Source organism: Pseudophryne corroboree, chromosome 7 (assembly GCF_028390025.1).
Source record: "Pseudophryne corroboree isolate aPseCor3 chromosome 7, aPseCor3.hap2, whole genome shotgun sequence".
NCBI classification, from domain to species: Eukaryota; Metazoa; Chordata; class Amphibia; order Anura; family Myobatrachidae; genus Pseudophryne; species Pseudophryne corroboree.
In genome coordinates this window covers 516,595,895-516,613,159 of record NC_086450.1, presented here as the reverse complement: position 1 = coordinate 516,613,159, position 17,265 = coordinate 516,595,895, and the positions used below count along the sequence as shown (strand labels likewise).

The following is a 17,265-nucleotide window of genomic DNA, read 5'->3' as shown; positions in this document are numbered from 1 at the left end:
GTAGCATGCCTATATTCTGTGTGTGACTGCGGCTGTATCTGCATACATAATGCTACGTTACAGTGTCAGTAATATGATATGCAGCATGCCTATATTCTGTGTGTGACCGCTGCTGTATCTGTATACATAATGCTACATTACAGTGTCAGTAATAGGATATGCTGCATGCCTATATACTGTGTGTGACCGCTGCTGTATCTGCATACAGAATGCTACGTTACAGTGTCAGTAATAGGATATGTAGCATGCCTATATTCTGTGTGTGACTGCGGCTGTATCTGCATACATAATGCTACGTTACAGTGTCAGTAATAGGATATGTGGCATGCCTATATTCTGTGTGTGACTGCGGCTGTATCTGCATATGGATTGCTACGTTACAGTGTCAGTAATAGGATATGCAGCATGCCTATATTCTGTGTGTGACCGCTGCTGTATCTGCATACATAATGCTACGTTACAGTGTCAGTAATAGGATATGTAGCATGCCTATATACTGTGTGTGACTGCAGCTGTATCTGCATACGGAATGCTACGTTACAGTGTCAGTAATAGGATATGCAGCATGCCTATATACTGTGTGTGACCGCTGCTGTATCTGCATACATAATGCTACGTTACAGTGTCAGTAATAGGATATGTAGCATGCCTATATTCTGTGTGTGACTGCGGCTGTATCTGTATACATAATGCTACGTTACAGTGTCAGTAATATGATATGCGGCATGCCTATATACTGTGTGTGACTGCAGCTGTATCTGCATATAGAATGCTACGTTACAGTGTCAGTAATATGATATGCGGCATACCTATATTCTGTGTGTGACTGCAGCTGTATCTGCATATAGAATGCTACGTTACAGTGTCAGTAATATGATATGCGGCATGCCTATATTCTGTGTGTGACTGTGGCTGTATCTGCATACGGAATGCTATGTTACAGTGTCAGTAATAGGATATGTGACATGCCTATATACTGTGTGTGACTGCGGCTGTATCTGCATACATAATGCTACGTTACAGTGTCAGTAATAGGATATGCGACATATGCCTATATACTGTGTGTGACTGCAGCTGTATCTGCATACGGAATGCTACGTTACAGTGTCAGTAATAGGATATGCTGCATGCCTATATACTGTGTGTGACCGCTGCTGTATCTGCATACATAATGCTACGTTACAGTGTCAGTAATAGGATATGCGGCATGCCTATATACTGTGTGTGACCGCAGCTGTATCTACATACGGAATGCTACATTACAGTGTCAGTAATAGGATATGTGACATGCCTATATTCTGTGTGTGACTGCGGCTGTATCTGCATACATAATGCTACATTACAGTGTCAGTAATATGATATGCGGCATGCCTATATACTGTGTGTGACTGCTGCTGTATCTGCATACATAATGCTACATTACAGTGTCAGTAATATGATATGCGGCATGCCTATATACTGTGTGTGACTGCAGCTGTATCTGCATACATAATGCTACGTTACAGTGTCAGTAATATGATATGTGGCATGCCTATATACTGTGTGTGACTGCAGCTGTATCTACATACATAATGCTACGTTACAGTGTCAGTAATATGATATGCGGCATGCCTATATTCTGTGTGTGACTGCAGCTGTATCTGCATACGGAGTGCTACATTACAGTGTCAGTAATAGGATATGCGGCATGCCTATATTCTGTGTGTGACTGCGGCTGTATCTGCATACGGAGTGCTACATTACAGTGTCAGTAATAGGATATGCGGCATGCCTATATACTGTGTGTGACCGCTGCTGTATCTGCATACATAATGCTACGTTACAGTGTCAGTAATAGGATATGCGGCATGCCTATATACTGTGTGTGACCGCAGCTGTATCTGCATACGGAATGCTACATTACAGTGTCAGTAATAGGATATGCTGCAGGCCTATATACTGTGTGTGACCGCTGCTGTATCTGCATACATAATGCTACGTTACAGTGTCAGTAATAGGATATGCGGCATGCCTATATTCTGTGTGTGACTGCGGCTGTATCTGTATACATAATGCTACATTACAGTGTCAGTAATAGGATATGTGACATGCCTATATTCTGTGTGTGACTGCGGCTGTATCTGCATACGGAATGCTACATTACAGTGTCAGTAATAGGATATGCGGCATGCCTATATACTGTGTGTGACCGCGGCTGTATCTACATACGTAATGCTACAATACAGTATCAGTAGTAGGATATGCGGCATGCCTATATACTGTGTGTGACTGAGGCTGTATCTGTATATGTAATGCTACGTTACAGTGTCAGTAATAGGATATGCGGCATGCCTATTTTCTGTGTGTGACTGCGGCTGTATCTACATACGGAAAGCTACGTTACAGTGTCAGTAATAGGATATGCGGCATGCCTATATACTGTGTGTGATCATGACTGCATCTGCATACGGAATGCTACGTTACAGTGTCAGTAATAGGATATGTGGTATGTTACAGTCTTTTTCTTAGTTACAGCAAATAGTTGGAAATAAAATTGTGCAAAATAAAGTCTATTACCAGTCATGAGAGAGGAAGTCCGCACCAGCTCATGTGAGGAGGGAAGAGCACCAAGTCCCGAACTCAGACAAACGAGATCATTACGGTATTCAGTCTTGTGAGGAGTCCCGTGTGCAAGCTGTGACACAGAGAGAGAAGATCTCATTGCCAGATTAGGAAAGAGCGAGAGGACAGAGTACAATATAAGGTGATGGGAGATAAACTGTGGGGACGACAGGCGAAAAGAGACCAGCATAAGGTGATGAGAGAGAGCCTGTAGGAGGACAGGAGGCAGGAGACCAGCATAAGGTGATGGGAGAGAGCCTATAGGAGGACAGGAGAAAGGAGACCACCATAAGGTGATGGGAGAGAGCCTGTAGGAGGACAGGAGAAAGGAGACCAGCATAAGTTGATGGGAGAGAGCCTGTAGGAGGACAGGAGAAAGGAGACCAGCATAAGTTGATGGGAGAGAGCCTGTAGGAGGACAGGAGAAAGGAGACCAGCATAAGGTGATGGGAGAGAGCCTGTAGGAGGACAGGAGAAAGGAGACCAGCATAAGGTGATGGGAGAGAGCCTGTAGGAGGACAGGAGAAAGGAGACCACCATAAGGTGATGGGAGAGAGCCTGTAGGAGGACAGGAGGCAGGAGACCAGCATAAGGTGATGGGAGAGAGCCTGTAGGAGGACAGGAGGCAGGAGACCAGCATAAGGTGATGGGAGAGAGCCTATAGGAGGACAGGAGAAAGGAGACCAGCATAAGGTGATGGGAGAGAGCCTGTAGGAGGACAGGAGAAAGGAGACCAGCATAAGGTGATGAGAGAGAGCCTGTACGAGGACAGGAGGCAGGAGACCAGCATAAGGTGATGGGAGAGAGCCTATAGGAGGACAGGAGAAAGGAGACCAGCATAAGGTGATGGGAGAGAGCCTATAGGAGGACAGGAGAAAGGAGACCAGCATAAAGTGATGGGAGAGAGCCTGTAGGAGGACAGGAGAAAGGAGACCAGCATAAGGTGATGGGAGAGAGCCAATAGGAGGACAGGAGAAAGGAGACCAGCATAAGTTGATGGGAGAGAGCCTGTAGGAGGACAGGAGAAAGGAGACCAGCATAAGGTGATGGGAGAGAGCCTGTAGGAGGACAGGAGAAAGGAGACCAGCATAAGGTGATGGGAGAGAGCCTGTAGGAGGACAGGAGAAAGGAGACCAGCATAAGGTGATGGGAGAGAGCCTGTAGGAGGACAGGAGAAAGGAGACCAGCATAAAGTGATGGGAGAGAGCCTGTAGGAGGACAGGAGAAAGGAGACCAGCATAAGTTGATGGGAGAGAGCCTGTAGGAGGACAGGAGAAAGGAGACCAGCATAAGGTGATGGGAGAGAGCCTGTAGGAGGACAGGAGAAAGGAGACCAGCATAAGGTGATGGGAGAGAGCCTGTAGGAGGACAGGAGAAAGGAGACCAGCATAAGGTGATGGGAGAGAGCCAATAGGAGGACAGGAGAAAGGAGACCAGCATAAGTTGATGGGAGAGAGCCTGTAGGAGGACAGGAGAAAGGAGACCAGCATAAGGTGATGGGAGAGAGCCTGTAGGAGGACAGGAGAAAGGAGACCAGCATAAGGTGATGGGAGAGAGCCAATAGGAGGACAGGAGAAAGGAGACCAGCATAAGGTGATGGGAGAGAGCCTATAGGAGGACAGGAGAAAGGAGACCACCATAAGGTGATGGGAGAGAGCCTGTAGGAGGACAGGAGGCAGGAGACCAGCATAAGGTGATGAGAGAGAGCCTATAGGAGGACAGGAGAAAGGAGACCAGCATAAAGTGATGGGAGAGAGCCTGTAGGAGGACAGGAGAAAGGAGACCAGCATAAGGTGATGGGAGAGAGCCAATAGGAGGACAGGAGAAAGGAGACCAGCATAAGTTGATGGGAGAGAGCCTGTAGGAGGACAGGAGAAAGGAGACCAGCATAAGGTGATGGGAGAGAGCCTGTAGGAGGACAGGAGAAAGGAGACCAGCATAAGGTGATGGGAGAGAGCCAATAGGAGGACAGGAGAAAGGAGACCAGCATAAGGTGATGGGAGAGAGCCTATAGGAGGACAGGAGAAAGGAGACCACCATAAGGTGATGGGAGAGAGCCTGTAGGAGGACAGGAGGCAGGAGACCAGCATAAGGTGATGGGAGAGAGCCTATAGGAGGACAGGAGAAAGGAGACCAGCATAAAGTGATGGGAGAGAGCCTGTAGGAGGACAGGAGAAAGGAGACCAGCATAAGTTGATGGGAGAGAGCCTGTAGGAGGACAGGAGAAAGGAGACCAGCATAAGGTGATGGGAGAGAGCCTGTAGGAGGACAGGAGAAAGGAGACCAGCATAAGGTGATGGGAGAGAGCCTGTAGGAGGACAGGAGAAAGGAGACCAGCATAAGGTGATGGGAGAGAGCCTGTAGGAGGACAGGAGAAAGGAGACCAGCATAAGGTGATGGGAGAGAGCCTATAGGAGGACAGGAGAAAGGAGACCAGCATAAGGTGATGAGAGAGAGCCTATAGGAGGACAGGAGAAAGGAGACCAGCATAAGGTGATGAGAGAGAGCCTGTAGGAGGACAGGAGAAAGGAGACCAGCATAAGGTGATGGGAGAGAGCCTGTAGGAGGACAGGAGAAAGGAGACCAGCATAAGGTGATGGGAGAGAGCCAATAGGAGGACAGGAGAAAGGAGACCAGCATAAAGTGATGGGAGAGAGCCTGTAGGAGGACAGGAGAAAGGAGACCAGCATAAGTTGATGGGAGAGAGCCTGTAGGAGGACAGGAGAAAGGAGACCAGCATAAGGTGATGGGAGAGAGCCTGTAGGAGGACAGGAGAAAGGAGACCAGCATAAGGTGATGGGAGAGAGCCTGTAGGAGGACAGGAGAAAGGAGACCAGCATAAGGTGATGAGAGAGAGCCTGTAGGAGGACAGGAGAAAGGAGACCAGCATAAGGTGATGGGAGAGAGCCAATAGGAGGACAGGAGAAAGGAGACCAGCATAAGGTGATGGGAGAGAGCCTATAGGAGGACAGGAGAAAGGAGACCACCATAAGGTGATGGGAGAGAGCCTGTAGGAGGACAGGAGGCAGGAGACCAGCATAAGGTGATGGGAGAGAGCCTATAGGAGGACAGGAGAAAGGAGACCACCATAAGGTGATGGGAGAGAGCCTGTAGGAGGACAGGAGGCAGGAGACCAGCATAAGGTGATGGGAGAGAGCCTATAGGAGGACAGGAGAAAGGAGACCAGCATAAGTTGATGGGAGAGAGCCTGTAGGAGGACAGGAGAAAGGAGACCAGCATAAGGTGATGGGAGAGAGCCTGTAGGAGGACAGGAGAAAGGAGACCAGCATAAGGTGATGGGAGAGAGCCTGTAGGAGGACAGGAGGAAGGAGACCACCATAAGGTGATGGGAGAGAGCCTGTAGGAGGACAGGAGTGTATTTTTACATAACATGTACTGTAATGGTCACTACTAGAAGTAGGGCTGTATTACTCTGGGAGAGGAGAGCCCCGGGGTAACATGAAAGCATCTGCAGCTTCTCTGGTTCGGTTGTATTCGGTTACTAGCAGCATGGGTTGGGATGGAGCCCACACTGACAGCTATACCATCGGAGTGAGTTTCTTGGCTAGCCATATTATGCCCACCCCTCATCTAGCAGCAAGATAATGATACAGAAAAATTGTTTTATACTGGCCAAATCCAGACCTTAAACTAACAGAGAGCTTGTGGCAGGAGCTGCAGCAGGGTGCAAAGTGTACATGAGATGAAGCAGATCTGTAAGGAGGAATTGTGCCCAAATTCCCCAAGACCATGTGCGGGACGGGTCAACATTTCAACATGTACTGTAATCGTCACCGGGGAGGCCAGGCCCTCAGTAACGTCAGCCGGCGTCACCGGGGAGGCCAGGCCCTCAGTAACGTCAGCCGGCGTCACCGGGGAGGCCAGGCCCTCAGTAACGTCAGCCGGCGACACCGGGGAGGCCAGGCCCTCAGTAACGTCAGCCGGCGTCACCGGGGAGGCCAGGCCCTCAGTAACGTCAGCCAGAGTCACCGGGGAGGCCAGGCCCTCAGTAACGTCAGCCGGCAGCACCGGGGAGGCCAGGCCTTCAGTAACGTCAGCCGGCGGCACCGGGGAGGCCAGGCCCTCTGTAACGTCAGCCGGCAGCACCGGGAAGGCCAGGCCCTCGGTAACGTTAGCTGGCGTCACCGGGGAGGCCAGGCCCTCAGTAACGTCAGCCAGCGGCAGCGGGGAGGCCAGGCCCTCAGTAATGTCAGCCTATGGCAGGGGGAGAATAAATGTATGGATGCAGATGACGTGATGAAGAGAAGGGCCACCAGGGTGGGGCGAGGAATACACATAACAGCAGTTATTAGAGGAATGGCAGCTACCAGAGGGGAGGGGGAACCGTACCTTCATTCTCTCCTGATGCCGCAGGATCATATAGGCCACGCGAACATGCATGGCGCACCAGCGCCCGGACCTCTGTGACACAAAGACATTATAACACGTGAGCCTCCCCCTCCCCCATCACACAGTAATGTGCCGCCTTTCCTTCCATACAAGTATTAATATAAAAGGTTACAAATCTGGATTCTGCATCTTAAGAGCTCAAGAGCTGCATCCTCCGACTCTGTACTGACATAGACACTGCATAAATACTCTGTACTGACAGATACTGCATAAATACTCTGTACCGACATAGACGCAGCATAAATACTCTGTACTGACATAGACACAGCATAAATACTCTGTACTGACAGACACTGCATAAATACTCTGTACTGACATAGACACTGCATAAATACTCTGTACTGACAGACACGGCATAAATACTCTGTACTGACATAGACACAGCATAAATACTCTGTACTGACATAGACACAGCATAAATACTCTGTACTGACATAGACACAGCATAAATACTCTGTACTGACAGACACAGCATAAATACTCTGTACTGACAGACACAGCATAAGTACTCTGTACTGACAGACACACAAGGCATAAATACTCTGTACTGACATAGACACACACAGCATAAATACTCTGTACTGACATAGACACAGCATAAATACTCTGTACTGACAGACACACACAGCATAAATACTCTGTACTGACATAGACACAGCATAAATACTCTGTACTGACAGACACAGCATAAATACTCTGTACTGACAGACAGCATAAATACTCTGTACTGACATAGACACTGCATAAATACTCTGTACTGACAGACACAGCATAAATACTCTGTACTGACAGACACAGCATAAATACTCTGTACTGACATAGACACAGCATAAATACTCTGTACTGACAGACACAGCATAAATACTCTGTACTGACATAGACACAGCATAAATACTCTGTACTGACATAGACACAGCATAAATACTCTGTACTGACAGACACACAAGGCATAAATACTCTGTACTGACATAGACACACACAGCATAAATACTCTGTACTGACAGACACAGCATAAATACTCTGTACTGACATAGACACAGCATAAATACTCTGTACTGACAGACACAGCATAAATACTCTGTACTGACAGACACTGCATAAATACTCTGTACTGACAGACACACAAGGCATAAATACTCTGTACTGACAGACACAGCATAAATACTCTGTACTGACAGACACAGCATAAATACTCTGTACTGACAGACACAGCATAAATACTCTGTACTGACAGACACAGCATAAATACTCTGTACTGACAGACACAGCATAAATACTCTGTACTGACAGACACACAAGGCATAAATACTCTGTACTGACATAGACACACACAGCATAAATACTCTGTACTGACATAGACACAGCATAAATACTCTGTACTGACAGACACACACAGCATAAATACTCTGTACTGACATAGACACAGCATAAATACTCTGTACTGACAGACACACAAGGCATAAATACTCTGTACTGACAGACACACACAGCTTAAATACTCTTTACTGACATAGACACAGCATAAATACTCTGTATTGACACACACACAGCATAAGTACTCTGTACTGACATAGACACAGCATAAATACTCTGTACTGACATAGACACACAAGGCATAAATACTCTGTACTGACAGACACACACAGCTTAAATACTCTTTACTGACAGACACGCACAGCATAAATACTCTGTACTGACATAAACACTGCATAAATACTCTGTACTGACATAGACACAGCATAAATACTCTGTACTGACATACACACAGCATAAATACTCTGTACTGACATACACACAGCATAAATACTCTGTACTGACAGACACACAGCATAAATACTCTGTACTGACATAGACACACACAGCATAAATACTCTGTACTGACATATACACAGCATAAATACTCTGTACTGACATAGACACAGCATAAATACTCTGTACTGACAGACACAGCATAAATACTCTGTACTGACAGACACAGCATAAATACTCTGTACTGACAGACACAGCATAAATACTCTGTACTGACAGACACAGCATAAATACTCTGTACTGACATAGACACAGCATAAATACTCTGTACTGACAGACACAGCATAAATACTCTGTACTGACACACACACAGCATAAATACTCTGTACTGACATAGACAGCATAAATACTCTGTACTGACAGACACAGCATAAATACTCTGTACTGACAGACACACACAGCATAAATACTCTGTACTGACAGACACAGCATAAATACTCTGTACTGACATAGACACAGCATAAATACTCTGTACTGACAGACACACACAGCATAAATACTCTGTACTGACATAGACACAGCATAAATACTCTGTACTGACATAGACACAGCATAAATACTCTGTACTGACATAGACACAGCATAAATACTCTGTACTGACAGACACAGACAGCATAAATACTCTGTACTGACAGACACACACAGCATAAATACTCTGTACTGACAGACACACACAGCATAAATACTCTGTACTGACATAGACACAGCATAAATACTCTGTACTGACATAGACACAGCATAAATACTCTGTACTGACAGACAGCATAAATACTCTGTACTGACAGACACAGAATAAATACTCTGTACTGACATAGACACAGCATAAATACTCTGTACTGACAGACACACACAGCATAAATACTCTGTACTGACATAGACAACATAAATACTCTGTACTGACATAGACACAGCATAAATACTCTGTACTGACATAGACACAGCATAAATACTCTGTACTGACATAGACACAACATAAATACTCTGTACTGACAAACACAGCATAAATACTCTGTACTGACATACACACAGCATAAATACTCTGTACTGACATACACACAGCATAAATACTCTGTACTGACAGACACAGCATAAATACTCTGTACTGACATACACACAGCATAAATACTCTGTACTGACATAGACACAGCATAAATACTCTGTACTGACAGACACAGCATAAATACTCTGTATTGATATAAACACGCAAGGCATAAATACTCTGTACTGACAGACACACCCAGCATAAATACTCTGTACTGACATAGACACAGCATAAATACTCTGTACTGACAGACACACAAGGCATAAATACTCTGTACTGACAGACACACAAAGCTTAAATACTCTTTACTGACAGACACGCACAGCATAAATACTCTGTACTGACATAGACACAGCATAAATACTCTGTACTGACATAGACACAGCATAAATACTCTGTACTGACACACAGCATAAATACTCTGTACTGACACAGACACACACAGCATAAATACTCTGTACTGACATAGACACACAGCATAAATACTCTGTACTGACAGACACAGCATAAATACTCTGTACTGACATAGACACAGCATAAATACTCTGTACTGACATAGACCCTGCATAAATACTCTGTACTGACATAGACACACAGCATAAATACTCTGTACTGACATAGACACAGCATAAATACTCTGTACTGACATACACAGCATAAATACTCTGTACTGACAGACAGCATAAATACTCTGTACTGACATAGACACACAGCATAAATACTCTGTACTGACACAGACACACACAGCATAAATACTCTGTACTGACAGACATATAGCATAAATACTCTGTACTGACATAGACACAGCATAAATACTCTGTACTGACACAGCATAAATACTCTGTACTGACACAGACACACACAGCATAAATACTCTGTACTGACAGACATATAGCATAAATACTCTGTACTGACATAGACACAGCATAAATACTCTGTACTGACACAGCATAAATACTCTGTACTGACATAGACACAGCATAATACTCTGTACTGACATAGACACAGCATAATACTCTGTACTGACATACACACACAGCATAAATACTCTGTACTGACAGACACACACAGCATAAATACTCTGTACTGACAGACACACACAGCATAAATACTCTGTACTGACAGACACACACAGCATAAATACTCTGTACTGACATATACACAGCATAAATACTCTGTACTGACACACAGCATAAATACTCTGTACTGACAGACACAGCATAAATACTCTGTACTGACAGACACAGCATAAATACTCTGTACTGACAGACACAGCATAAATACTCTGTACTGACAGACACAGACAGCATAAATACTCTGTACTGACAGACACAGCATAAATACTCTGTACTGACAGACAGCATAAATACTCTGTACTGACACAGACACACACAGCATAAATACTCTGTACTGACAGACATATAGCATAAATACTCTGTACTGACAGACACAGCATAAATACTCTGTACTGACACAGCATAAATACTCTGTACTGACATAGACACAGCATAATACTCTGTACTGACATAGACACACACAGCATAAATACTCTGTACTGACAGACACAGCATAAATACTCTGTACTGACAGACACAGCATAAATACTCTGTACTGACATAGACACAGCATAAATACTCTGTACTGACAGACACAGCATAAATACTCTGTACTGACAGACACAGCATAAATACTCTGTACTGACAGACACACAAGGCATAAATACTCTGTACTGACATAGACACACACAGCATAAATACTCTGTACTGACATAGACACAGCATAAATACTCTGTACTGACAGACACACACAGCATAAATACTCTGTACTGACATAGACACAGCATAAATACTCTGTACTGACAGACACACACAGCTTAAATACTCTTTACTGACATAGACACAGCATAAATACTCTGTATTGACACACACACAGCATAAGTACTCTGTACTGACATAGACACAGCATAAATACTCTGTACTGACATAGACACACAAGGCATAAATACTCTGTACTGACAGACACACACAGCTTAAATACTCTTTACTGACAGACACGCACAGCATAAATACTCTGTACTGACATAAACACTGCATAAATACTCTGTACTGACATAGACACAGCATAAATACTCTGTACTGACATACACACAGCATAAATACTCTGTACTGACATACACACAGCATAAATACTCTGTACTGACAGACACACAGCATAAATACTCTGTACTGACATAGACACACACAGCATAAATACTCTGTACTGACATATACACAGCATAAATACTCTGTACTGACATAGACACAGCATAAATACTCTGTACTGACAGACAGCATAAATACTCTGTACTGACAGACACAGCATAAATACTCTGTACTGACAGACACAGCATAAATACTCTGTACTGACAGACACAGCATAAATACTCTGTACTGACATAGACACAGCATAAATACTCTGTACTGACAGACACAGCATAAATACTCTGTACTGACACAGCATAAATACTCTGTACTGACATAGACACAGCATAATACTCTGTACTGACATACACACACAGCATAAATACTCTGTACTGACAGACACACACAGCATAAATACTCTGTACTGACAGACACACACAGCATAAATACTCTGTACTGACAGACACACACAGCATAAATACTCTGTACTGACAGACACACACAGCATAAATACTCTGTACTGACATATACACAGCATAAATACTCTGTACTGACAGACACAGCATAAATACTCTGTACTGACAGACACAGCATAAATACTCTGTACTGACAGACACAGCATAAATACTCTGTACTGACAGACACAGCATAAATACTCTGTACTGACAGACACAGACAGCATAAATACTCTGTACTGACAGACACAGCATAAATACTCTGTACTGACAGACAGCATAAATACTCTGTACTGACACAGACACACACAGCATAAATACTCTGTACTGACAGACATATAGCATAAATACTCTGTACTGACAGACACAGCATAAATACTCTGTACTGACACAGCATAAATACTCTGTACTGACATAGACACAGCATAATACTCTGTACTGACATAGACACACACAGCATAAATACTCTGTACTGACAGACACAGCATAAATACTCTGTACTGACAGACACAGCATAAATACTCTGTACTGACATAGACACAGCATAAATACTCTGTACTGACAGACACAGCATAAATACTCTGTACTGACAGACACAGCATAAATACTCTGTACTGACAGACACACAAGGCATAAATACTCTGTACTGACATAGACACACACAGCATAAATACTCTGTACTGACATAGACACAGCATAAATACTCTGTACTGACAGACACACACAGCATAAATACTCTGTACTGACATAGACACAGCATAAATACTCTGTACTGACAGACACACACAGCTTAAATACTCTTTACTGACATAGACACAGCATAAATACTCTGTATTGACACACACACAGCATAAGTACTCTGTACTGACATAGACACAGCATAAATACTCTGTACTGACAGACACACAAGGCATAAATACTCTGTACTGACAGACACACACAGCTTAAATACTCTTTACTGACAGACACGCACAGCATAAATACTCTGTACTGACATAAACACTGCATAAATACTCTGTACTGACATAGACACAGCATAAATACTCTGTACTGACATACACACAGCATAAATACTCTGTACTGACATACACACAGCATAAATACTCTGTACTGACAGACACACAGCATAAATACTCTGTACTGACATAGACACACACAGCATAAATACTCTGTACTGACATATACACAGCATAAATACTCTGTACTGACATAGACACAGCATAAATACTCTGTACTGACAGACAGCATAAATACTCTGTACTGACAGACACAGCATAAATACTCTGTACTGACAGACACAGCATAAATACTCTGTACTGACAGACACAGCATAAATACTCTGTACTGACAGACACAGCATAAATACTCTGTACTGACATAGACACAGCATAAATACTCTGTACTGACAGACACAGCATAAATACTCTGTACTGACACACACACAGCATAAATACTCTGTACTGACATAGACAGCATAAATACTCTGTACTGACAGACACAGCATAAATACTCTGTACTGACAGACACACACAGCATAAATACTCTGTACTGACAGACACAGCATAAATACTCTGTACTGACATAGACACAGCATAAATACTCTGTACTGACAGACACACACAGCATAAATACTCTGTACTGACATAGACACAGCATAAATACTCTGTACTGACATAGACACAGCATAAATACTCTGTACTGACATAGACACAGCATAAATACTCTGTACTGACAGACACAGACAGCATAAATACTCTGTACTGACAGACACACACAGCATAAATACTCTGTACTGACAGACACACACAGCATAAATACTCTGTACTGACATAGACACAGCATAAATACTCTGTACTGACATAGACACAGCATAAATACTCTGTACTGACACACAGCATAAATACTCTGTACTGACAGACACAGAATAAATACTCTGTACTGACATAGACACAGCATAAATACTCTGTACTGACAGACACACACAGCATAAATACTCTGTACTGACATAGACAACATAAATACTCTGTACTGACATAGACACAGCATAAATACTCTGTACTGACATAGACACAGCATAAATACTCTGTACTGACATAGACACAGCATAAATACTCTGTACTGACAGACACAGCATAAATACTCTGTACTGACATACACACAGCATAAATACTCTGTACTGACATAGACACAGCATAAATACTCTGTACTGACAGACACAGCATAAATACTCTGTATTGATATAAACACGCAAGGCATAAATACTCTGTACTGACAGACACACCCAGCATAAATACTCTGTACTGACATAGACACAGCATAAATACTCTGTACTGACAGACACACAAGGCATAAATACTCTGTACTGACAGACACACAAAGCTTAAATACTCTTTACTGACAGACACGCACAGCATAAATACTCTGTACTGACATAGACACAGCATAAATACTCTGTACTGACATAGACAGCATAAATACTCTGTACTGACACACAGCATAAATACTCTGTACTGACACAGACACACACAGCATAAATACTCTGTACTGACATAGACACACAGCATAAATACTCTGTACTGACAGACACAGCATAAATACTCTGTACTGACATAGACACAGCATAAATACTCTGTACTGACATAGACCCTGCATAAATACTCTGTACTGACATAGACACACAGCATAAATACTCTGTACTGACATAGACACAGCATAAATACTCTGTACTGACATACACAGCATAAATACTCTGTACTGACAGACAGCATAAATACTCTGTACTGACATAGACACACAGCATAAATACTCTGTACTGACACAGACACACAGCATAAATACTCTGTACTGACAGACATATAGCATAAATACTCTGTACTGACATAGACACAGCATAAATACTCTGTACTGACACAGCATAAATACTCTGTACTGACACAGACACACACAGCATAAATACTCTGTACTGACAGACATATAGCATAAATACTCTGTACTGACATAGACACAGCATAAATACTCTGTACTGACACAGCATAAATACTCTGTACTGACATAGACACAGCATAATACTCTGTACTGACATACACACACAGCATAAATACTCTGTACTGACAGACACACACAGCATAAATACTCTGTACTGACAGACACACACAGCATAAATACTCTGTACTGACAGACACACACAGCATAAATACTCTGTACTGACATATACACAGCATAAATACTCTGTACTGACAGACACAGCATAAATACTCTGTACTGACAGACACAGCATAAATACTCTGTACTGACAGACACAGCATAAATACTCTGTACTGACAGACACAGCATAAATACTCTGTACTGACAGACACAGACAGCATAAATACTCTGTACTGACAGACACAGCATAAATACTCTGTACTGACATACACAGCATAAATACTCTGTACTGACAGACAGCATAAATACTCTGTACTGACACAGACACACACAGCATAAATACTCTGTACTGACAGACATATAGCATAAATACTCTGTACTGACAGACACAGCATAAATACTCTGTACTGACACAGCATAAATACTCTGTACTGACATAGACACAGCATAATACTCTGTACTGACATAGACACACACAGCATAAATACTCTGTACTGACATATACACAGCATAAATACTCTGTACTGACAGACACAGCATAAATACTCTGTACTGACATAGACACATACAGCATAAATACTCTGTACTGACAGACACAGCATAAATACTCTGTACTGACATAGACACAGCATAAATACTCTGTACTGACAGACACACACAGCATAAATACTCTGTACTGACAGACACAGCATAAATACTCTGTACTGACAGACACAGCATAAATACTCTGTACTGACATAGACACAGCATAAATACTCTGTACTGACAGACACAGCATAAATACTCTGTACTGACAGACACAGACAGCATAAATACTCTGTACTGACATAGACACAGCATAAATACTCTGTACTGACATAGACACAGCATAAATACTCTGTACTGACATAGACACAGCATAAATACTCTGTACTGACATAGACACAGCATAAATACTCTGTACTGACAGACACAGAATAAATACTCTGTACTGACATAGACACAGCATAAATACTCTGTACTGACATAGACACAGCATAAATACTCTGTACTGACATAGACACACACAGCATGAATACTCTGTACTGACAGACACAACATAAATACTCTGTACTGACATAGACACAGCATAAATACTCTGTACTGACAGACACAGCATAAATACTCTGTACTGACATAGACACAGCATAAATACTCTGTACTGACATAGACACAGCATAAATACTCTGTACTGACATAGACACAGCATAAATACTCTGTACTGACAGACACAGCATATATACTCTGTACTGACATAGACAGCATAAATACTCTGTACTGACAGACACAGCATAAATACTCTGTACTGACAGACACAGACAGCATAAATACTCTGTACTGACAGACACACACAGCATAAATACTCTGTACTGACAGACACAGCATAAATACTCTGTACTGACAGATACTGCATAAATACTCTGTACCGACATAGACGCAGCATAAATACTCTGTACTGACATAGACACAGCATAAATACTCTGTACTGACAGACACTGCATAAATACTCTGTACTGACAGACACAGCATAAATACTCTGTACTGACAGACACAGCATAAATACTCTGTACTGACATAGACACAGACAGCATAAATACTCTGTACT

The 17,265-nt window shown here is 42.9% G+C and overlaps 1 protein-coding gene across 4 annotated transcripts in view; it reads right to left on the bottom strand.

Moving 5' to 3' along the window:
- Positions 1-17,265, bottom strand: part of FBRS (fibrosin) — a 118,839-nt gene that overhangs the window by 10,829 nt on the left and 90,745 nt on the right. For all 4 annotated transcript variants that reach the window (XM_063935494.1, XM_063935496.1, XM_063935495.1 and 1 more), the window contains 2 exons: positions 6,952-7,023; positions 2,557-2,674 (listed from right to left, as the gene is read on the bottom strand). In XM_063935494.1, the coding sequence (XP_063791564.1) occupies positions 2,557-2,674; positions 6,952-7,023 (190 nt within the window). The remainder of the gene's footprint in view (positions 1-2,556; positions 2,675-6,951; positions 7,024-17,265) is intronic.